Source organism: Furipterus horrens, unplaced genomic scaffold (assembly GCF_987537825.1).
Source record: "Furipterus horrens unplaced genomic scaffold, mFurHor1.1.pri manual_scaffold_17, whole genome shotgun sequence".
NCBI lineage: Eukaryota > Metazoa > Chordata > Mammalia > Chiroptera > Furipteridae > Furipterus > Furipterus horrens.
In genome coordinates this window covers 75568874-75587067 of record NW_028327187.1, presented here as the reverse complement: position 1 = coordinate 75587067, position 18194 = coordinate 75568874, and the positions used below count along the sequence as shown (strand labels likewise).

The window sequence follows — 18194 nt, the reverse complement described above, 5'->3', positions numbered from 1 at the left end:
TCCAATGTTTGATCACCCCAAGGTGCATGTTGCAAGACACAGAACCAGAAAGAAAACTAACCAAAGGGAAAGCATTACATTTCAAATTTGATTTTTAATCAAATTATTTTATTTTTGTTCTACTAGTTTGAGATCATTAATAATTAGAAAACCCAACAGAAATACTTAAACGACGTAATGTCAACTTTAATAAGTAAAAATTACAACCTTCTTCCAGCAAGAAATGACTGCATCCTTTGAAAGAGGATAAAAACAAGAGTATACATTTTGGATTCTGTCACATACACAAGTAGGCAGATGGATTCAGGTACATGAGGCTTCCTGTACACACAAGCTTGATTGTACACAAACTACTTAGGCCAGAAGAACTGGAAATAGCCTTTCAGATGAAAACAAAAAACAAAAAAAAAAGAAACGAGTTCTTACCAAGCCTTTATCTGGGAGATATCTATGAAGTTAGAAAGGCGGCTCTGACACCAGAATAGACCACTGTCCTCATAGCACACTGGAGATTCATGCCCCCGGCTCAGTAAACATGGCTGTTGTATTATTTTACTTACTCTAGCCCATTTCACTGCAATTCTTACAAACTTTAAACAGAGGGGTATGGGGGAGTGGCAGAAGCAAATGAGTAATTGACAATGATGTTTAAACAGCCATTAGGAAATAAGCGCTACAGGTGGTTACTGGGCAGTGCTGGGTCTGAAGGAAAGGCTTCCCAACTCTTCCAAGCAGAGAAGTGGGTGGTGTCAAATCTGCCTCCTACACCCATATCCTTAAAACAGGACAAGATGGGATTGACCAGACCAGGTAATATCACTGAGGTCTCAGATAGCAGCTAAAATGTGCCTCAGCTCTCCAACCTTTCTGGGACCTATGTTCCATTCCCTCAAGAACAAAAGGAACTGTTTTCTCAATAAGGCTTTAATTTCTCCTCCCAGGGGACCAGTGCTTAAAGTGATGTCCACTACTCAGAAACTACTTCTGCTTTTATTTTCTTCTTCTTCTTCTTCTTTTTGGTGGTATCACTGTCCTGGGGGGGGAAAAAAAGCAAGCTCACAAAATCTGTTAACAGAATCGTTGCCACACTCCCAAAAAGAATTCAGGGAAGTTCCACACAGTCGAGTAAGCCTTTTTAGGATCTCAAAGGATATTCCAGGTTAAATCATTTTTGCACATAACACAAAGTCCTATGCTTTTTGGTGGTGCCCCAGTGGTCCACTTTTATAAACAAGAACATTCAGACTCCCAAGCCACACAGCCTCCCCACCTACCATCAACAGAATTGTAACTATGAGCAGTTACTATAAAATGCCTGGGCCTGTCTCTGTACATCCCACTGGGGCAGTGGGGGGCAAAAGCACTCTAGTAATACAGGGTAGCTTCCCGAATAACCAAGCTGGCACCAAATGGGTAATTGCTCCCCACTCCCCCAAGGACTAAGCAGGCCAAGGTATCCTGAACATGTTTATACACACCCCATCTCCTGGCTCTCCTGCACTCTCCAGAGCAGCTTTGGCCTTCTTATCCTTCTTCTTCTTCTTTTCCTTTTCCTTCTTGATCAGCTGTGGAGACTCTGGCAAAGTCTCATCACTTTCACTCTCTCGCTTCCGCTTCTGCTAAGATGGAGACATTTGATGAAATGTTAGATCTCAGGCAAAACCGATAGAAAGGTTAAGTCAAAAGGTATAGAGACACCAGAAAAGATCCTGAAGATCCTGACTGGGTAAAACAGGAAGTTTTATAATTATGAACCCTAATGAGTCCTTAAATTTACCAAGGATCCAAAGACAGTCTCCCCACAAAGAGCAGGAGCACCAACGCAGCAGCAGAATGGAGCTCAGGGAATGAATGGCACTGAGCAAGCTGTTTTTTGGGATGCCAAATTCACTAGTATGAAAAGTTGAACTATATATGTCCCCTAGGGGTGCGCCCACCAGTCCTCAAGTTAGCAGGCATGGCAGGAAAAGCTCTTCCAGACAGCGTGCTTCAGGTCACTCAGTGCCACACGTCACTCTGTGCTGTAATGTCAGTGGTCCCCAACTACGGGAAACCAAACTGCCACCACATGCTTCCTTTAGACTTCTGAAACACTGAACTGGTGCTGTCTAGACAGCTGCCAGCCTCAGGTGCTACTACTGCTCCAGCTCAGCCCCGCACAGGTCCAAGTGTCACAGCCTCCGATTTCAACACACCTATGCCATCACTTGACCCAGGGTGAGGCCAGAATAAAATGTAACCCCACACTGTTTCAATGGTGTTGCCTATGCTGAGGTGGAAGATGAAGCCAGTCTAATTCCTGAGCCCACATTTCTCCCAACAGACACATCAGGAAAGTGAACTGGCACCCACAGAACCCAAACACAACACATAATTTCTCTGTGCACCAGGCACCCACGGGGGCGGGGGACCCTGCCATACTAAGCAAGATATATGGCTGGACTGCACAGTTGCTAGACAAGCCAAACAGAACCATCTCCCAAAGTACATTCCAAACTAATCACAGCATGCCACTTACCACCTTTGGGGTTTTTACTGTTTCGGCAACCACTTCAGTCTTCACGTCACTGAAAGGAAAGGTAGCAACATTAAGATTCACTGAACAGCTTTCTATGGAGGGACTGCTTCACCTGCAGTCAACCAAATTATCTGGCAAGTCTAAAGCCACCATCAAAATGTAGACGCTGGACAAAAGAACTTACCACTTACTGTTGCAGACTGACTCCCTCTAGAGTCCCACAAGCCAGACTAGAAAGGGATAACTGTCTGCTGCAGGGGACCAAGCAAATGACCCGGGTAGTCAAGGCAAAGCAACCAGCTGCTACCCTACAGCCCCCAAGGCTTTCCAAGCAGTCTCATGGGTTCCTCTGCTCCCACATCTAGCAACCCCCCCCAACTAAACCTGCCCCTCACCTGGGCCCCATGACCTCCTATCCTCATTTGTAGTTGATGTGCTCATCCAGGTAGCCAGCATGCTATGTCTACCCTGAGTTCAATACCCTCCTGTCCTCACTGCCGCTGACACCCTAACCTATAGCTGAGGTACTAGTGCATCCAGGCAAGTGTGCAGTCTCTGCCTGCCCTGGGTGTCTAAAAATGTCCTGCCCTCACCTGTAGTCAACATACTCCTGAATCCAGGTGACAGGCGTACTGTCTGTGGGCTTGCCATGCTTGTCCAGAAGGCCCTGCTGGATCATCAGCTTCTTCTGACTTGCCTGGTGGATGTCAGGATTTCAATGTCAGAAGGGTGTCAACACACATAGCAAGTATTCTGACTGCACACACATGGCTCAAGTAAAGTTTCTTCCTTGTGTATTCTCACTCCTTACATCCTCTACAGAGCACTCAAAATTCCCCCACTCTCTCCAATAGGAGCAAACATGGGACTTGTTAAAGGTCACAAAGCTTACTGTCTCAGTGAGAACCTCTGCAGTGCCCTTTTGCGGCACAGGGCCTTTGTACAGTATACTACTGCCACTTGCCCTAGACTCTCCCTCCCCTCTTCTCCTTATCAACATCTAATGTCACATCCTTCACACTGGCAAGACTCAAGTGAAGCTCCCTTACACAGATCCCCTCAAACAGGTCAAGCCCTTTCATTGCAGACTGTACAGGTGTCCTCACTCTGGCTAAAATTCACTGTTCCACTGTGCAATTTGAATGATGCCAATCTGCTTCCTCCCATGAAACAGCAATCTCTATGATCTGAGACAGGACAGTTTCTACTCACCATCAAATCCCCCACAGCCCAGCATAAGACAAGGCTGTGGCACAGTGGTTATGCCAAAAGCTGCCCAAGTATTCAACAATGCTAAACAAAATAACCTGGCTGGGCACAAGCCCAGTCCCACTTACCTTTGGACCTAATCCCCACTTCCGAGGGTAAGTGTCTCTTTCCATGATCACTCTCTTGATCTTGGCCACTATCCCATGGTCACAGGTAGAGATCACTGCTGTAGTCATTAGTGCAACAGCTACAGGTGTCACAAAGAGATAGAAGAATGACTTAAAGGTAAGCCCGAATGCCACTGTTTTATACAACTTTTTAAAACTAACTCTATTGCCTTAATTCAAGTGTCCTTCACTGAGGACGTACATATGGATGTGCAGACGAGAAGTGAACTAAAGACTCTTCACTGATAACCATGGACATTTATTCCCATTCTTAATGATGTCCTCTTCTCACTGGAGAACCATGGCCTCTAGCAGCAGCCTCAGAGATAGGGGTAAAGCCCACTTATCCTCTCCTCACCTGTGGCTGTCTGACATGGCCCTTTGCTGTGACCACCCCTATAGATCCTTGGCAATACAGTGAGATCAAACTGAGACCAGGATTTAGAGACCTGCTGCTCTTTGGGAGCCTAGACAACTTCCCCTCTTACCTATGCAGACTGCTTCCCCTTTAGTGGTGATGACCACAATCTCCTGATTGACTTCAATGCCATCCTCATAGCGGAGAACACCCGGAAGCATGATCTTTGCCCCATAGCAGATTGCATTCACCTACAAAGATGGTATCACCAGTAAGAGCCACTGCCCTCCACCCCACACCACAGTAAATTCAGACACGAGGGAGGGGGCCTGTGAGCATCTCCCAACCTGTGAAATGGGGCTGACACCATTGATAGCCATTGGCTGCAATCAGCATGTGAAGGAATTCCGAATAGCAACCACTCACCACACACTAGGCACTTTACACATGCTGACTTAGAAAAGTTAAATAGGACTTTAAACAGCTGCTCCTTTATGTCTGTGGAACTTAAGGGTGTTTTCACTTTAAATTAAAACCCAGCCTTTGTTTCCTTTAATTGCTCTTCTCTACTTCTTATCATTAAGAGAATAAAACACTTTGACAGAACAAGGAGATCTATTAGATCTATTGGGAGATTTGGGTAGTAACAGGATCCTGAAGTAATTAGCAAGCAAGATCACCAAGGCCAATTATACACAGATTTGGCATAACTTAAAGGCTAACAGGTACAAGGCCACCTCTCCCTGAGTTCAGTGGCACTCAGTGCAACCATCTGTCTTGTCCCATCTTGTCTTCCCTCACTTAGATCTCTTTTGCTGAGCACACTCCACCTTCCCCTTATATTTTCCCAGGAGCTACCAGTTTGACCCCAGCAAAAGGAGGGTATATCACATTTATGTTGTTCTGTTTTATGTGGTTAAGTGTTTTCAATCATTATAGTCGCATGTTTTGGTATAATCATTAATTTTTATTATGAACTATAACATATAAAAGATACACTAAATATACCACAAGATGTGAATATGAATGATAAACCTCAAATTATTAAATATACACAGAATTTATACCCTTCAAAGTTAAGAGAACTTTTTATTCCTAATATTGAAAACTTGATTATGCAGTTGGTCACAAAGACGATCTTAATTTATAAAAGGCTGACCACAATACCGTTAGGAATAAAAAGGCTGTTTATAAAATTCTGGACTACTTAAAAAGAAACTCATCCTTAAATCACTACTAAAGAGGAAACCCAAGCTGACATAATTAACTACATATTTACTCACATCATTAAGAGGACTACTCTCAATGTTACTTCGTAAATATGCTAAGAAAAAAAAGCTTGAAAGGCCCAGTAATGTTTAGGTTTTATAGACTAAAATTAGGATTTATTTAAACATAACTAAGTCTTTTCAAATTCCTAAAAGAGAAATATATCTTTGGAACTCTCTAGTCTCAACTTCTTATCACCATCAAAACAACTTTTTCTAGCAGTTATTTAAATAAACCAGTTTATTAGGCACATGCGGAACTATCAGTTTATGGGAGGGCAAAGTCCATGTACTACTGATAGTCTATTTCTTTCTTTTAAAATTATTTATTTATTTTATTTTTAGAGAGAGGGGAAAGGAGAAAGAGGGAGAGAAACATCACTGTGTGGTTGCCTCTCACTCGTGCCCCCAACTGGGGACCTGACGTGCAACCGAGTCATGTGCCCTGACTGGGAATCAAACCAGTGACACTTGGCTCGCAGGCCGACGCTCAATCCACTGAGCCACAGCAGCCAGGGCGGAGAGTCTATTTCTTGAATGAAGTTACTTTGGGAAAACTTTTAGGTAAATTTGTCTTATTTAAAAATAGAATTAGGCCTAGCATTAAACTTTAATTCAGTATATTTGGTTTTCTTTTTAAAAGATTTTATTTATTTTTAGAGAGGGAAGGGAGAAAGAGAAATCTCAAAGTGCAAGAGTTACATGCGCCCCCCAACTGGTGACCTGGTCCGCAACCCAGGCATGTGCCCTGACTAGGAATTGAACCGACAACCTTTTGGTTTGCAGGATGATGTCCAACCCACCAAGCCATACCATTCAGGGCTAACTCAGTATATTCGGTTTTAATTAATTTAAATACTTCCATTATTAACAAAAAAAGAACCCAGATCCAATCTACAAAACCAGGGGGAAAAAAAGGCAAAACCAAAGACAAACAGTAACAACCATAACCCAGAAACCCCAAGGAAAATAAGTCACATCATGTTTCACCTCTTTAAATAAAGTCTTTAGAACATGGACCACATTTTATCTTTCAAGACACATTTTGTCCAAATATGAACCTGACACCCAGAACTTACTGCACTGTCTTTCATAACCAGCCGTTTATGAGATGTCAACAGCTTTTCCAAAGGGTAAACAACTCGCCGCAGGTAACTCTCATCCTTGTGGTTATCGTACAGCCACTGGGCATCAAGCACATCGTGCATTGTCACCATGTGGTCCTGAAAAGCAGCCATGTATAAAAATTATTCATTGTCATTGTTCCTCAAATAGTCCAATGGATGCTAAACTTCCAAAAACTGGATGAATTTAGTCTGATCTGCTAATCCAAGGTCATTAGTCTTCAGTTTCTTCAGAATCACTTCTCTTTTGGACATCTTTAACCTGCTGATATATGTAAATCTGAGCAAGCATTTTTGTAGGCTGAGAGATAAAAGAATAGAACAATGCTTTCTATCCAACCATCTCCCCTAGCCTGTGTTTCAATGTCCCAAAGTTTAATTAACAGAACAGGGAAGCTGCCCTGAACTGAACTCAACACTTTGGAAATTGCCTTTCCAGGACGTGAAGCAGGTGGAGTTCCACCAAGAGCTAGAATATACAGGGTAGAGCAAAAGTAGGTTTATTGTTATTTGTATGGAAAATAATACAATAATAATAACACAAGAATAAACTCTGTGTTCCACATATTCACAAGTCTAGACCTACTTTTGTCCCTTCCTGTAATAAGTACCAGCTCTAAAACTGCTAGCCCCACAATGGTGTGTACCTTTTCGCTCATGACTCCAGAACGAACCCTCCGAAGTTCCTGCATCTGACCGCCAACTCCCAGTAACAAACCAAGGTGTACACACAGCGTCCGAATGTAGGTGCCAGCCTCACAACTCACCCAGAAGATTCCTAAGATACACACACACAAAAGTATCACATATTTTCCAGATTAAACATATCACCAGTTGAGAAACCCAGTTATTCTCTATGTGAGCCAGAAAGACTAAACAGTAGACACAGGCCATGGCTGCACCATATACTAAGGGCATCTACTTTAACATCAGAATGTAATTTTCAAGAATCCATTCCTCCCCATGTACGATCTGTTAATTCAGTTCCTCACATGTCTAATTACTCACCTAATCTTCTTTCAGGATCATACTCAATCATTTTGCTCTCATAGATGGTCCGTACTCGGAGTTGCCTCTTTACCGCAGCAATAAGTGGGGGTCGCTGGAATAAGGCACCTGTCAGAGTTTCTAGGGCCTAAGAACAAGCACAAACCAAAATAAAGATTCTCATTGCATGGGCTCTCAATTAAAATCAAAGGGCATATTTTGGGAGTTTAGGGACACAACTGAAACATACAAGATTTCTTTCAATAAATTAAGATCTAAAATGTCCTTTCAATTTTTGCTTCTTTCTTCAACTACACAGGGATGGCTCAGTGCTTAATCAGAACTCTCCTCAGAAGGGACATGACCGGAAGTGCCCCTGTCATCTAGTCACCTGTTCAGGCTGGCTAAGACAGCCCACTGAAACGGGCATGAAAGAGGCCAGCTAGGAAAGCTGACCTGTTTCCAGAAGCCTAGAGGCTCAGAGACCCAAGGCACCAAAAAATGCCCTCCCTATAATTACAGACTTACCCTAGCAAGTTGAGTTCCCCCTTCAATAGCATTGTGCAGCCGGACAATTCCCACATACTCTTTGCCTGAAAAATGACAAAAGAGTAATCAGGTATGGCGACTCAGTTTTCTGTATTTTTTATGTACTCATATCACTTCCAGTTTGTGCAGCAGAAAATGCAGGCAATTTGACCTTCTGTTTCTGTAAAATTTACATTAAGACAAATTTCACTGTGCAAATGTGGGAAAGGAATGATGACGTTTTCTCTCATGGGGACTTCAACTTTCAATGTGATGACAAGGACAGTTGGGAGTACCCGGTGTAGAGCCTGCCTGGAAAAAACTATGCAAGGTCAAGTAAAATTTTCCCAAATGAAAATGCAGGAAGGGCAATTTAGGCAGAAGCAGCAGCATAAAGCCAGAGGAGCCTGGAGTGACAAGCTGAGAGCTGCACTTGAACACAGGTCTGCCTCAGGGCTAGGAACGGAAGTAGATGGCTCAATGTGCACATGCCTAGTAAGGAAGCACTCCAAGAAAAGGCAGACAAAGAACACAGAAGGGATATAGAAAACAAGAGTATCTCTGCTTTTTTTTTTTTTTTTGATTTTTTTTTTTTTTACTAATGAAGAAATTAATTTCAAGAGCCAAAATGTAGATGGGAAAGGAAATACAGAAAGCCTTACACTCTCAAATTAGCCACCTGTTCCTTTTCTCTTCCACATACCTGCACTCTGCTGTGATTTTACCAGGCGAGTGGCTCGTTCTATGCACACAATTAAACAGCCAGTGACCTTGGGATCCAGAGTACCACTGTGTCCTGTCTTCTCCACCCGCAGTATTCGTCGGATCCAAGCTACCACCTCATGGGAAGAGGGGTTTGAGGGCTTGTCAAGATTAATGAAACCTGTCCTAGAATGAAAGAAATTACTGGGCATCAATTCTGGTCCCCTAAAAACTAAATCTGAAGAGTGAAAAACACTTCACCATAGGTACAGGTTGTATGACATTCAGGACACTGCCACTTGAAGATGCCACTACCTCTGAGCAACTGGCGTAAAAAGGGTTATTTTGAAAAGAACATAAGTTTGAATAGTGCTTGCTCCCAACACACTTACCTGATATAATCCCCAATCTCCCTCTTCAGAGGATTTGAACCACAAGGAAGAGGTGTATAATGTGTTGTCCTTATATTTAACTTATCAAAATTCTAGAAAGCAATGATACAACACAAAATAAAGTTAAGAAACCATTAATATATTGAAAACAAGGAATCAGCATCACCATGATATGGTTTCCCTTCAAATTCATAGACCTGGATTCTGTTCTGTATTTTCATTATCTGCTGTGACAGACTGTTAAGTCTCCTTACATACTAAAAAAATTATTGAGTAATAAGACAAATTTGGTCACTCTTCTAGAAAGACTTCTTGGGATACTACAGAACAGACTGGGCTTCACCATGCAGGCCTATGAATAAAGCATGGACTAGCTTTGATTTTGTCAGGGACAAGAGAGAGCTAAATCGAGGACTGGCAGCAATGTTTCTCAAACATGACTAGCTTGTTCTTGCTCCAGATCCTCCTATTTCTGCTTTCTCATATCTGCTCCTTTTTACTCTACTTTCTGAGGCTCAGTCACTGGTCTGAAAGAGTTCTCCTCAAAGCCCATCTTTCATATCACCCAATTTAGCTTCATCATAGTTTACCATAAATAAGTTATTTTATCTATTTCCCACCCCTAGATTTTAAGTTCCATCACAGAAAGGACATTGCCTACCAGGTTCACTAGCATATTCCCAGGGCCTCCAATAGAAAAGCAGATGCTATCTAAATGGCAGACACATCTGACCAAGCAAAAACTGAGCTGTGTTAAATTATATAAGCAAATCTCATTCTTTTACCACATATATATATTGGTTTTATTAAAACTTTGTCAAGGGGTATTTTCAGTAACTTTTTCTACCTTAACCTTTTCCTCCTAATATCTATGCTGGTGTCTGTTATGTAACTTACAATTCAACTCATTACTAAACTACCCTATTTAAAACCCAACATAATAAGTCAATAATTTCTAGACGACATGTTACATGCCACACACTGTGGCTAAACACATTACAGGAATTACCTCCTGTAGCCCTCGGCTTCCCTTCCTAATATATTATGGGCAAACAGACTCAGAGAGGTTAAATGACTGGCCCAAGGTCACATACTGCCTGACCTAAACTGGTCTGGCTTCAAAGCCCATGCTTCTCAAGCACTAAAGCAGTCAGTCCTATTCCAAGTGTGGCCCACAAACTTTTTTTCTTCCAAGTCTGTAAAGTGGAGTACAGAAATAAAGAACTAATTGTTTATAAACTTTGATAGCGATTTGATGTGATTTCAACATTTTAACTGTATTCTACGATAGTGTTAGGTACACTGGAAATGAACAAAAAACCTGGTCCTTCATCTCAAGACACCTTGAAGAACACTGCTTTACACTGTATCATGTGGCATTTCCCAAGAAAATTAAGAACTCTTAAGGAACTGGTTAACACTTAGAAATAAAAGACAGACACTGACCTGATGCAATCTCAACCACATACCTTTAGCAACAAGGGCCACTGAGATGTGTCCAACTGAGCCACTTTGGATTCAGGTTTAATAAGAAATTCTCCAACATGCTGTATTTCCTTCCACAGGACAGAAACACACCCTATTAGACTTCCCACTTGATGTTGAACAATTCCATTATTACCACAGAAGCCTATGCCCTTTCAGTAGAAAACAAGGTAGTCTATGCCTCTTCACCGGGACCTCCAAGGGAAAGGGAAGAAATGAGCCAGATCTCAGAAAGGTATGTGAAGTGCCCCCAAGAAGGGTTCACCTACTTAAAGAGAGAGGGATAGTGGGTCTGCAGGTAGAGTAAAAAGAAAATTTCAGGGAAAGCAGCTGGTGTGGCCAACACCACTTAGGAAACCACATGTGATGGGAGATATTTAGGATAGCCGGGATTGTGTACAATGACTGCCCAATCCTAGCCTATTTCTTCAAAGCCTTTAAAAATATTTTCTATAATTTGTTATCTAAGTGATCTTTATTTTTAATCAAAACAAAGGAAAACATATTCCTACTCACTGCAACATCTTCTTCCGGTAATGACTTGGGCACTTTTTTCTTCTTATGCTTCTTTGGCGAAGTAAATACTAGAAAAACAAACACGAGACGGGAGTTCTTTCCGAAAATAAAGACAAGGAAACCAGGGCAGGTGGAAAATGGATGTTTGGTCTACAATTACTGGGGCAAACGATGTGCGAAGCCAAATGCGTGGGTTGCATAAATCGGTAACCAACTAGAAGCAGTTGCACGTGTCGGCTTCCTTTTGGTTCACCACGTGGCGGTGGCGGGGCTTCACATGCTGCAGAAGAGCTCGGCAGACATGCCGTAAATTTCCATAAGTGACCCCCTGCACTGTGCCCCCGTGTTTGTGCCCTCTACAACTTTCTTGCGTGTCGAAACTACGTCCGCTCCTGAGCCCCTCAACTTCTTTGCTTCCCCACCCATTCCAACCACCCTTTCCTCCGTTCACTCCCTACCGCTGACTGTGGCGTCTAGGCTGCCTGCAGCACAGGTACTTCATCTTCTGCCACTGCAGGGTCGGTGGCATAGCCGCCACCTTTCGACGGCGACCTGGGCTCTAAAAAAGCTGTACCGTCAGTGGGAGGCCGGGGTCTCGTAGCACTAGCTCACTGCGAGGACCTCTCGCATTCTTGCCCTCACCCGTGGAGCCAAGGCCAAGAGGTTAAGGCTAGCAGGAGGCCTGGCAGCGACCGAGTTAGCGCGGTGGCTGGAGCTAACGGAGAGCTTGGATTCAGACGCTGTTCCCTTATCCTGATCTCTGAACCGGTGGAGGTGACCCCAGTCGGGGAAACTCAGGCCAACCAATAGTGAAAGTACGACCCTTACCTTCAGCATCCGCCATGTTCCCCCGCAGAGCGTGAGAGCCCCGTTCGCCACCTCCAAAAGAGCGATTACAGACTCCCGCCGTCCTCAGGCCGCGCCGCTAGAACCCGCCCACTTGTGCGCGTCCCTGTGCGTGCCGCGCCGCGGGGAGGGGCCACGGTAAAGGAGCTAAGCCTGAGGCGCGCGCGGGCCAACTGAGCAATCTCATTGGCTGGTTCTCCAACCACAAATACCCCCCCCCATGGTGATGAGCCTGCGCGTGCGCGTACGCCTGCGCTTTGGATCTCGACCCCGCCCACAGCAGCTTGGGCTGGGAAGGCTTGCGCAACTCGCTCAGGCTGGCCGTAGCCTGTGGGCGTGGCCTGGGCCGCTGTTCATTTTCCTTCGCCGGGATTAACGTGGGCTTGAGTACCTAGGCACCCGGCTCAGTACCCTACTCTGTTAGCTGTAGCTTATTGCTTCCTCTTGCCGATCCTTTAAGGTTGATATCGAATCAGTCCCGATTGAAAAATTAAGACGTTAAGGCACAGAGAAGTTAAAAGCCCTTTGCTGCTTGCAATTCCTAGCCACCTAGAGTCACTGGCCAATAGGAGTGGAGTGCGAGCTACTTGTGGACTTTTAAATTTTCTAGCAGCCACATAGAAAAAGTAAAAAGATAAAGTTGAAATTTATTTCTTAATAACGAGTTTTACTTACCCCAGCTATTCAAAATATCTCAGCATGTAAGCAAATACACGATATTATGAATGGGACAATTTACATTAATTTTTGCACCAAGTCTTTTGAGGTACGTGTTTTACACTTGGAAACACCTCGATCTGAACTCCACAGACAGGTGTCCATGTCAGGTGCAACAATCGCAGGTGGCCAGTGTCTGCGGAACTGGACAGCCAGAAAGTGGCTGCTGGTTCAAGCCCTCTTCCCTTCTGTTTCTGGTGCTCTTCTCACTCTTCTATCTCTCAAACGGGGGTTCTTAACCTAGCCTCTGTGGACTTGATTGATCCCTAGTTATTCCTTTATTACAATTATAAGTGGAATCTTTTGCCATTATCTTTTCTAATGAGTTGCTGCTGACAAAAGAGAACAGTTATTTTCTTCCAATCCTCTGCCAACCAAAGAATAGAAAATTTTCAGTTTTATTTTACTGTGACTTAAAAAAAAAAACATTGGTTTTTCCTATTAACTTTTAGTCTATCAAGAATGTATTTTGGTGTATGCCAAAGTAATAATGATCTAAGTTGACTACAGATAACCAAAGTCCCTAATATCAAACAATTCATGAGTAGTTCATTACTTCCCCCTTTATTTTACATTATTTCAGTGGTACATGTTTGGCTGAATAAGTTTGAGATATTCATTGATGGTTCTCCTGCGGGCTTCATCTTTCTTCAAAAGTAATCTGATCTGTTAGCAAAGCCTGTCAGCTTTGCTTTCAAAAGAGATGAAGAATCTGATGGTATTTCACCACCCTCACTGCTGTCACTGTAGTCCATGCCATCATTGTGACTCTCCTATGTTTTGTTTTTCCCGTGGCCTCCTGCAGTTCCCCTTTCTCCTTTTTCCAGATACAGTGTCTTCTCAACACAGCAGCTGTAAAGAGCCATTAAATTCTAAATAAGGACATGTCCCTCCTCTGCTCAAAGCCCTTCAATGGTTTCCCTTCTATAATGGGGTGAAGAGTGCCCCTCAAAGATATGTAATAACTGCTGGACCCCATGATTGTGACCTTATTTGGAGATAAGGTTTTTGTAGATATATTTATCTTGAAATGAAATTATCCTGAATTGTCCAAGTGGGCCCCAAATCCAGCAACAAATGTCTTAAAAGAGAAGGGAAAAGACAGACAGAGGAGAAGACCATGTGAAGACAGAGGTAGATTAGAGTGATTTCAGTCTTCCAGCCACTATTAACTGTGAGAGAATAAATTTCTGTTGTTTAAAGCCACCCAGCTTGGGGTTATTTGTTATGGTAGCCCAAGGAAATTAATATACCATCTCACTAAGAGTAAAAGCCACACTGCCTCTTGGCTGTTCAGGACTACTCCAGGCACATTCTTCCCTTTTCTTCTGTCTCTTCACTAGACTATTAGCCTTATGAAGCCAGGAAATTTTTGTGTGTTTTGTTCACTGTTATATACCTGGCTCCTAGAAAGTATTCAGTAAATACTTGTTGAATGAATCTGTCTTTTGAACCCCAAAGCCCCATGGTCCTTTCCTTACCAATCAAAGCAGCTCCTCCTCCCCTTCTGATAAAGCAGATCCTGCCTTTCATGGAGATCTTGTAATGAAATCACCTGGTCAGTTGCTGAGCAAGGGGATGCCAATTCTCCTTGTGCCCTGCTCCTCCCATCCTTCATTGTCTCCAATCCCAACTCTCAGGGAGCTGAGAATGTTGGAATGGAGTTGTCAAGTACATCCCACTGGCACACCCCTTAACTACATACCCTGAGAGGGCTCAAAGGACCTTCCTTTTACCAACACACTTAGACATACTTTGGTCAAAGTTCTGAAAAACTAGTCTGGGAAAAGAGGCAGGAAGCACTGTCATGGAAACAGACTTGCACTCTCAGTGGGAATGATGGGGTCCTGGAGCAGTAGAGGCCAAGTAGTGGCACCATGATAGGCAGCAGACTTCTAGCTGGAACCAGAATGATTTCTCCCCGTGGATCTTTGGTGGTGACAAATTGATCATGGTATCCTGTTAATCAGCCACCTGTAGTGTACGATGATCTGCATAACCCCAACAACCAACAACAAAAACACTAGGTATGGTAAATGGTAGCCTGCCCATCAGTTCACAGGCTCAGAGCCCTCACGTAAAGGTGAGACCAGGTACTTGTAACATTACAATGTATACTATATTTTAAACCTTCCTCCTGCTTTTCTCCTGGGGACATAGAATGCCACTGCTTTCCACTGCTCAGAAATGTAGTCTTAGTCCAAGTCTCATTCACAATGGACCACCCTGTGGCTCTTTTCCCAATTCCTGATTGCTTAATTAGAATAAACACAATTGGCAGCTGGAAACATTTCCACAGGGACTTCCTGACTCAAGGACTGAGGACAATTGTAAACAGAAAAGTCAAAAGGAAGCCCCCCAGCACTATCCCTTCAATTCTCTGGCACATTACCATAATTAAGTCCCCCGGCACTGGCTTAATCATTTCATTGTCTCCCCAAGACATCATGCTGATTCACTACATTGACATCATGCTGACTGGGACTGATGCTTGGGAAGAAGAAAATATTTCACCACAGGATGAGAGATAAACCCCAAGAAAATTCAGGGGCCCAACACTTCCATGAAGTTTTCTGGGCATCCAGTGGGCCTATTGAGATGCTCCCTCTAAAGAGAGAAATGACATGCTGTACCTCAACCCTATTACCACTAAGAAAGAAACACAATGCCTGGCGGGCCTCTTTCTGGAGGTGACATACCCCATTAAGATGCTACACAAAGCCTTTTCCACACCTTGATGGGAGAATCACAGCTCAGGCCTCTAAAATCTGGGATAAAAAATAAAGCAAAGACACACACATACACCAATTTGGGGATAAAAAAGCTAAAACACACACACCAATTTTGGAATAAAAAAGCTAAGACACACACCAATTTTGGGATAAAAAAGATAAGACACACACACACACACACATACACACACACACCAATTTCCTGGGAGGTAAGGTTCCTGACTTGCTTTAGTCCCTGATTGAAAATGAATGACTGTGTGATACAAGTCATCTAAAGACCTGAGCTGCACATCATGAACTGGGCATTGTTTGACCACCCGTCATAAAATCAGGAATGAGCAGCAGCACTCCACCATCATGTACAGTGGTGCTGCTGCTAGGGAAAACAGTCTGGCAGTTCCTCAGAAGGTTAAGCAGAATTGCCATATGATAAGCAATTTCACTCCTGGGTATATATACCCAAAAGATTTGAAAAGGGACTCAAACACTATGTCAAGGACTTGTACAGCATGATTCACAGTAGCCAAAAGGTAAAAACAACCCAAATGTCCATCTATAGTTGAATGGAGAAACAAAATGTGGTCTATCATGCAATGAAATATTTTTTGGCCATAAAAAGGAATGAAGTACTAATACATGCTACAGCATGGAGGAAACTCAAAAACATCGTGCTAGGTCAAAGAAGCCAAACACACAGGGTCATATACAGAGGTGGGCAAAAGCAGATTTACAGTTGTGAATACACGAAACACAGTTTATTTTTGTATTATTATTTATTTTTGTAGTATATATATTTTCCCCTATGAACACTGTAAACCTACTCACGCCCACCTCTGTACTGTATGATTCCATGCATTTGAAATAGCCAAAATAGGCACACTAGCACAGGCAACAGGCACAGGAGTGAGGAAGCTTCCAGAATATTATAACCTCTAACCCATCCAGCCACCCTCAACCATCAAGTCATTTCATTGAGTCTCCAGACATTATGTATGGAGCAGAAAGAAAAGATTCTCACTGTATCCTGTTTGAAATCCTCAGCATAATCTGTCAGCAGAATAACAAACTATCCCAAAACTTAGTGTCATTAAAAAGCCATTTTATTATGCTGACAGACTCCAATTGTGCTAAGAATGTAACTGAAAGGCCAAGTTTCTCTAGATCAGGAGCACCTTCTACACATGTTCTATCCATGTGGCTTGGACTTCCTTAGAGCATGGCAGCCTCAGAGTAGTCAGACTGTATTTGGTGGCCCAGGGCCCCAAAAGCAAATGTTAGGGTGGATAAGGCATAAAACCATGAAATTTCATAACCTTTTGTGACTTGGCCTTGGAAGTCTCAAAGCACCATTTGTTTCTCTCACTCTCTTTTTTATTAATCTTCACCCAAGGACATTTTTCATTGCTTTTAGAGATGGGGGTGGGAAGAGAGAGAAAGAGAAACATCTGTGTTAGATAGAAACATCGATTTGTTGCCTTTTCATAGGCACCCCAACCCCAACCAGAGACCAAACCAGCAACCTGGGTATGTGCCCTGACCAGGGATCCAAGCTGCGACCTTTCAGTCTGCAGGATGATGCTCCTACCAACTGAGCCACACCAGCCAGGGCCAAGCATCATTTCTGTTGTATTGTACGGTTGAAGCAGTCACAAGCCTACCCAAGTTAAAAGGGAGTTGGCATCAACCCCACCTCTCAATGAGAGGACTGTCAAAGAATTTTGGAGCCCTCGTTTAAAACTGCTACATTTACAAAGACCTAACCAACTGCTATGCAGGTCAAATTGGTGAATTAAATGGGGATGTGATAGAAATTTCCTTCTCTGAATTTTTCAAGTCTTTGATAATGGAACTAATTTTCGGCGTTGTCCCCTAAGTATGCGATTATTTCTTTTGACTTTGGTAGGAAGGTGGAACTCCAAGGGTTTTCACTTGGACTTTTCTGCCATGATTTCTTCATTCCATGGGTCAGGAAATCAACGGTGGTGGGGGGATTCTGCTAATTTTTTTTTTTTAGCCATTCTGCTTGGTAGATAGTGGTATCTTATTGTGGTTTTAATATGCCTTAATTGCTAATGATATTGAACATTTTTCCATATGCTTCTTTGCCATCTTTATATCCTCTTCAGTGAAATGCCTCTTCATATCTTTTATCTTTTTCTAATTAGATTATTAGTGTTATTTAATTGTTGAATTTTGAGAGTTCTTCATATATTCTAGCTATGAGTCTTTTGGCAGATATGTGGTTTGCAAACATTTTCTGCCAGTCTTTCTATACTTCTAACAAGGTATTTTGTGGAGCAAAAGTTTTAATTTTGATAAAGCGCCATGTATTGATTTTTTTTTCTTTTATGGCTTGTGCTTTTGGTGTCATGCCTAAGAACTCATCACCAGACCCTAGGTTTCAAATATTCTCTCCTATGTTGTCTTCTCAAAGTTATTTTTAAATTGTATTTATTTATTATTAGAGAGAGGAGAAAGGGGGAAGAAAGAAAGGTAAAGAAACATCGATCGGTTCCACAGCTACTGGTCTGCAGCTGTTCTTGTGGTGGCAGTTGTGGCATTCCTCTGTGGGAAAGGAATTGTTACACGATTGAACACCTCTTTCTTTGCAAAACAGAAAGTGGGCATATGTGTGACAAACACCG

The 18194-nt window shown here is 42.8% G+C and overlaps 1 protein-coding gene and 3 non-coding genes across 5 annotated transcripts; 1 reads left to right on the top strand and 3 right to left on the bottom strand.

Annotated features, from left to right (window-relative positions):
- Window positions 1-162: 162 nt before the first annotated feature.
- Window positions 163-12197, bottom strand: DKC1 (dyskerin pseudouridine synthase 1). 2 transcript variants are annotated; one of them, XM_090264591.1, is made up of 15 exons: window positions 12083-12197; window positions 11255-11322; window positions 10723-10809; window positions 9254-9345; window positions 8863-9047; window positions 8160-8224; window positions 7653-7779; window positions 7292-7422; window positions 6600-6743; window positions 4383-4503; window positions 3856-3974; window positions 3112-3215; window positions 2519-2567; window positions 1479-1619; window positions 163-1033 (listed from the first exon to the last, which is right to left on the bottom strand). In XM_090264591.1, exons 1-15 carry the CDS (start codon window positions 12096-12098, stop codon window positions 968-970), a joined length of 1515 nt encoding a protein of 504 aa, XP_090120717.1. In that variant the 5' UTR covers window positions 12099-12197; the 3' UTR covers window positions 163-967. The 2 variants fall into 2 exon arrangements, with proteins under 2 accessions (XP_090120717.1, XP_090120718.1); XM_090264592.1 differs by having other exon boundaries at window positions 1479-1616.
- LOC149991286 (small nucleolar RNA SNORA56) lies at window positions 2644-2772 on the bottom strand. Its single transcript, XR_016508795.1, has one exon. It is a non-coding gene; the product is annotated as a small nucleolar RNA SNORA56 (small nucleolar RNA).
- LOC149991285 (small nucleolar RNA SNORA36 family) lies at window positions 6937-7070 on the bottom strand. The gene has a single exon (XR_016508784.1). It is a non-coding gene; the product is annotated as a small nucleolar RNA SNORA36 family (small nucleolar RNA).
- A 5864-nt stretch (window positions 12198-18061) lies between the features above and the next one.
- Window positions 18062-18194, top strand: LOC149991283 (small nucleolar RNA SNORA41). The gene has a single exon (XR_016508789.1). It is a non-coding gene; the product is annotated as a small nucleolar RNA SNORA41 (small nucleolar RNA).

Bases quoted from the DNA above. Each gene is read 5' to 3' on its own strand.
- DKC1 (XM_090264591.1), bottom strand. The intron at 3,216-3,855 runs GTAAGTGGGACT...GACATCCACCAG, and splicing joins AGTGGGGATTAGGTCCAAAG to GCAAGTCAGAAGAAGCTGAT. The intron at 1,034-1,478 runs GTGTGTATAAAC...TTCCCCCCCCAG, and splicing joins CAGGAGAGCCAGGAGATGGG to GACAGTGATACCACCAAAAA.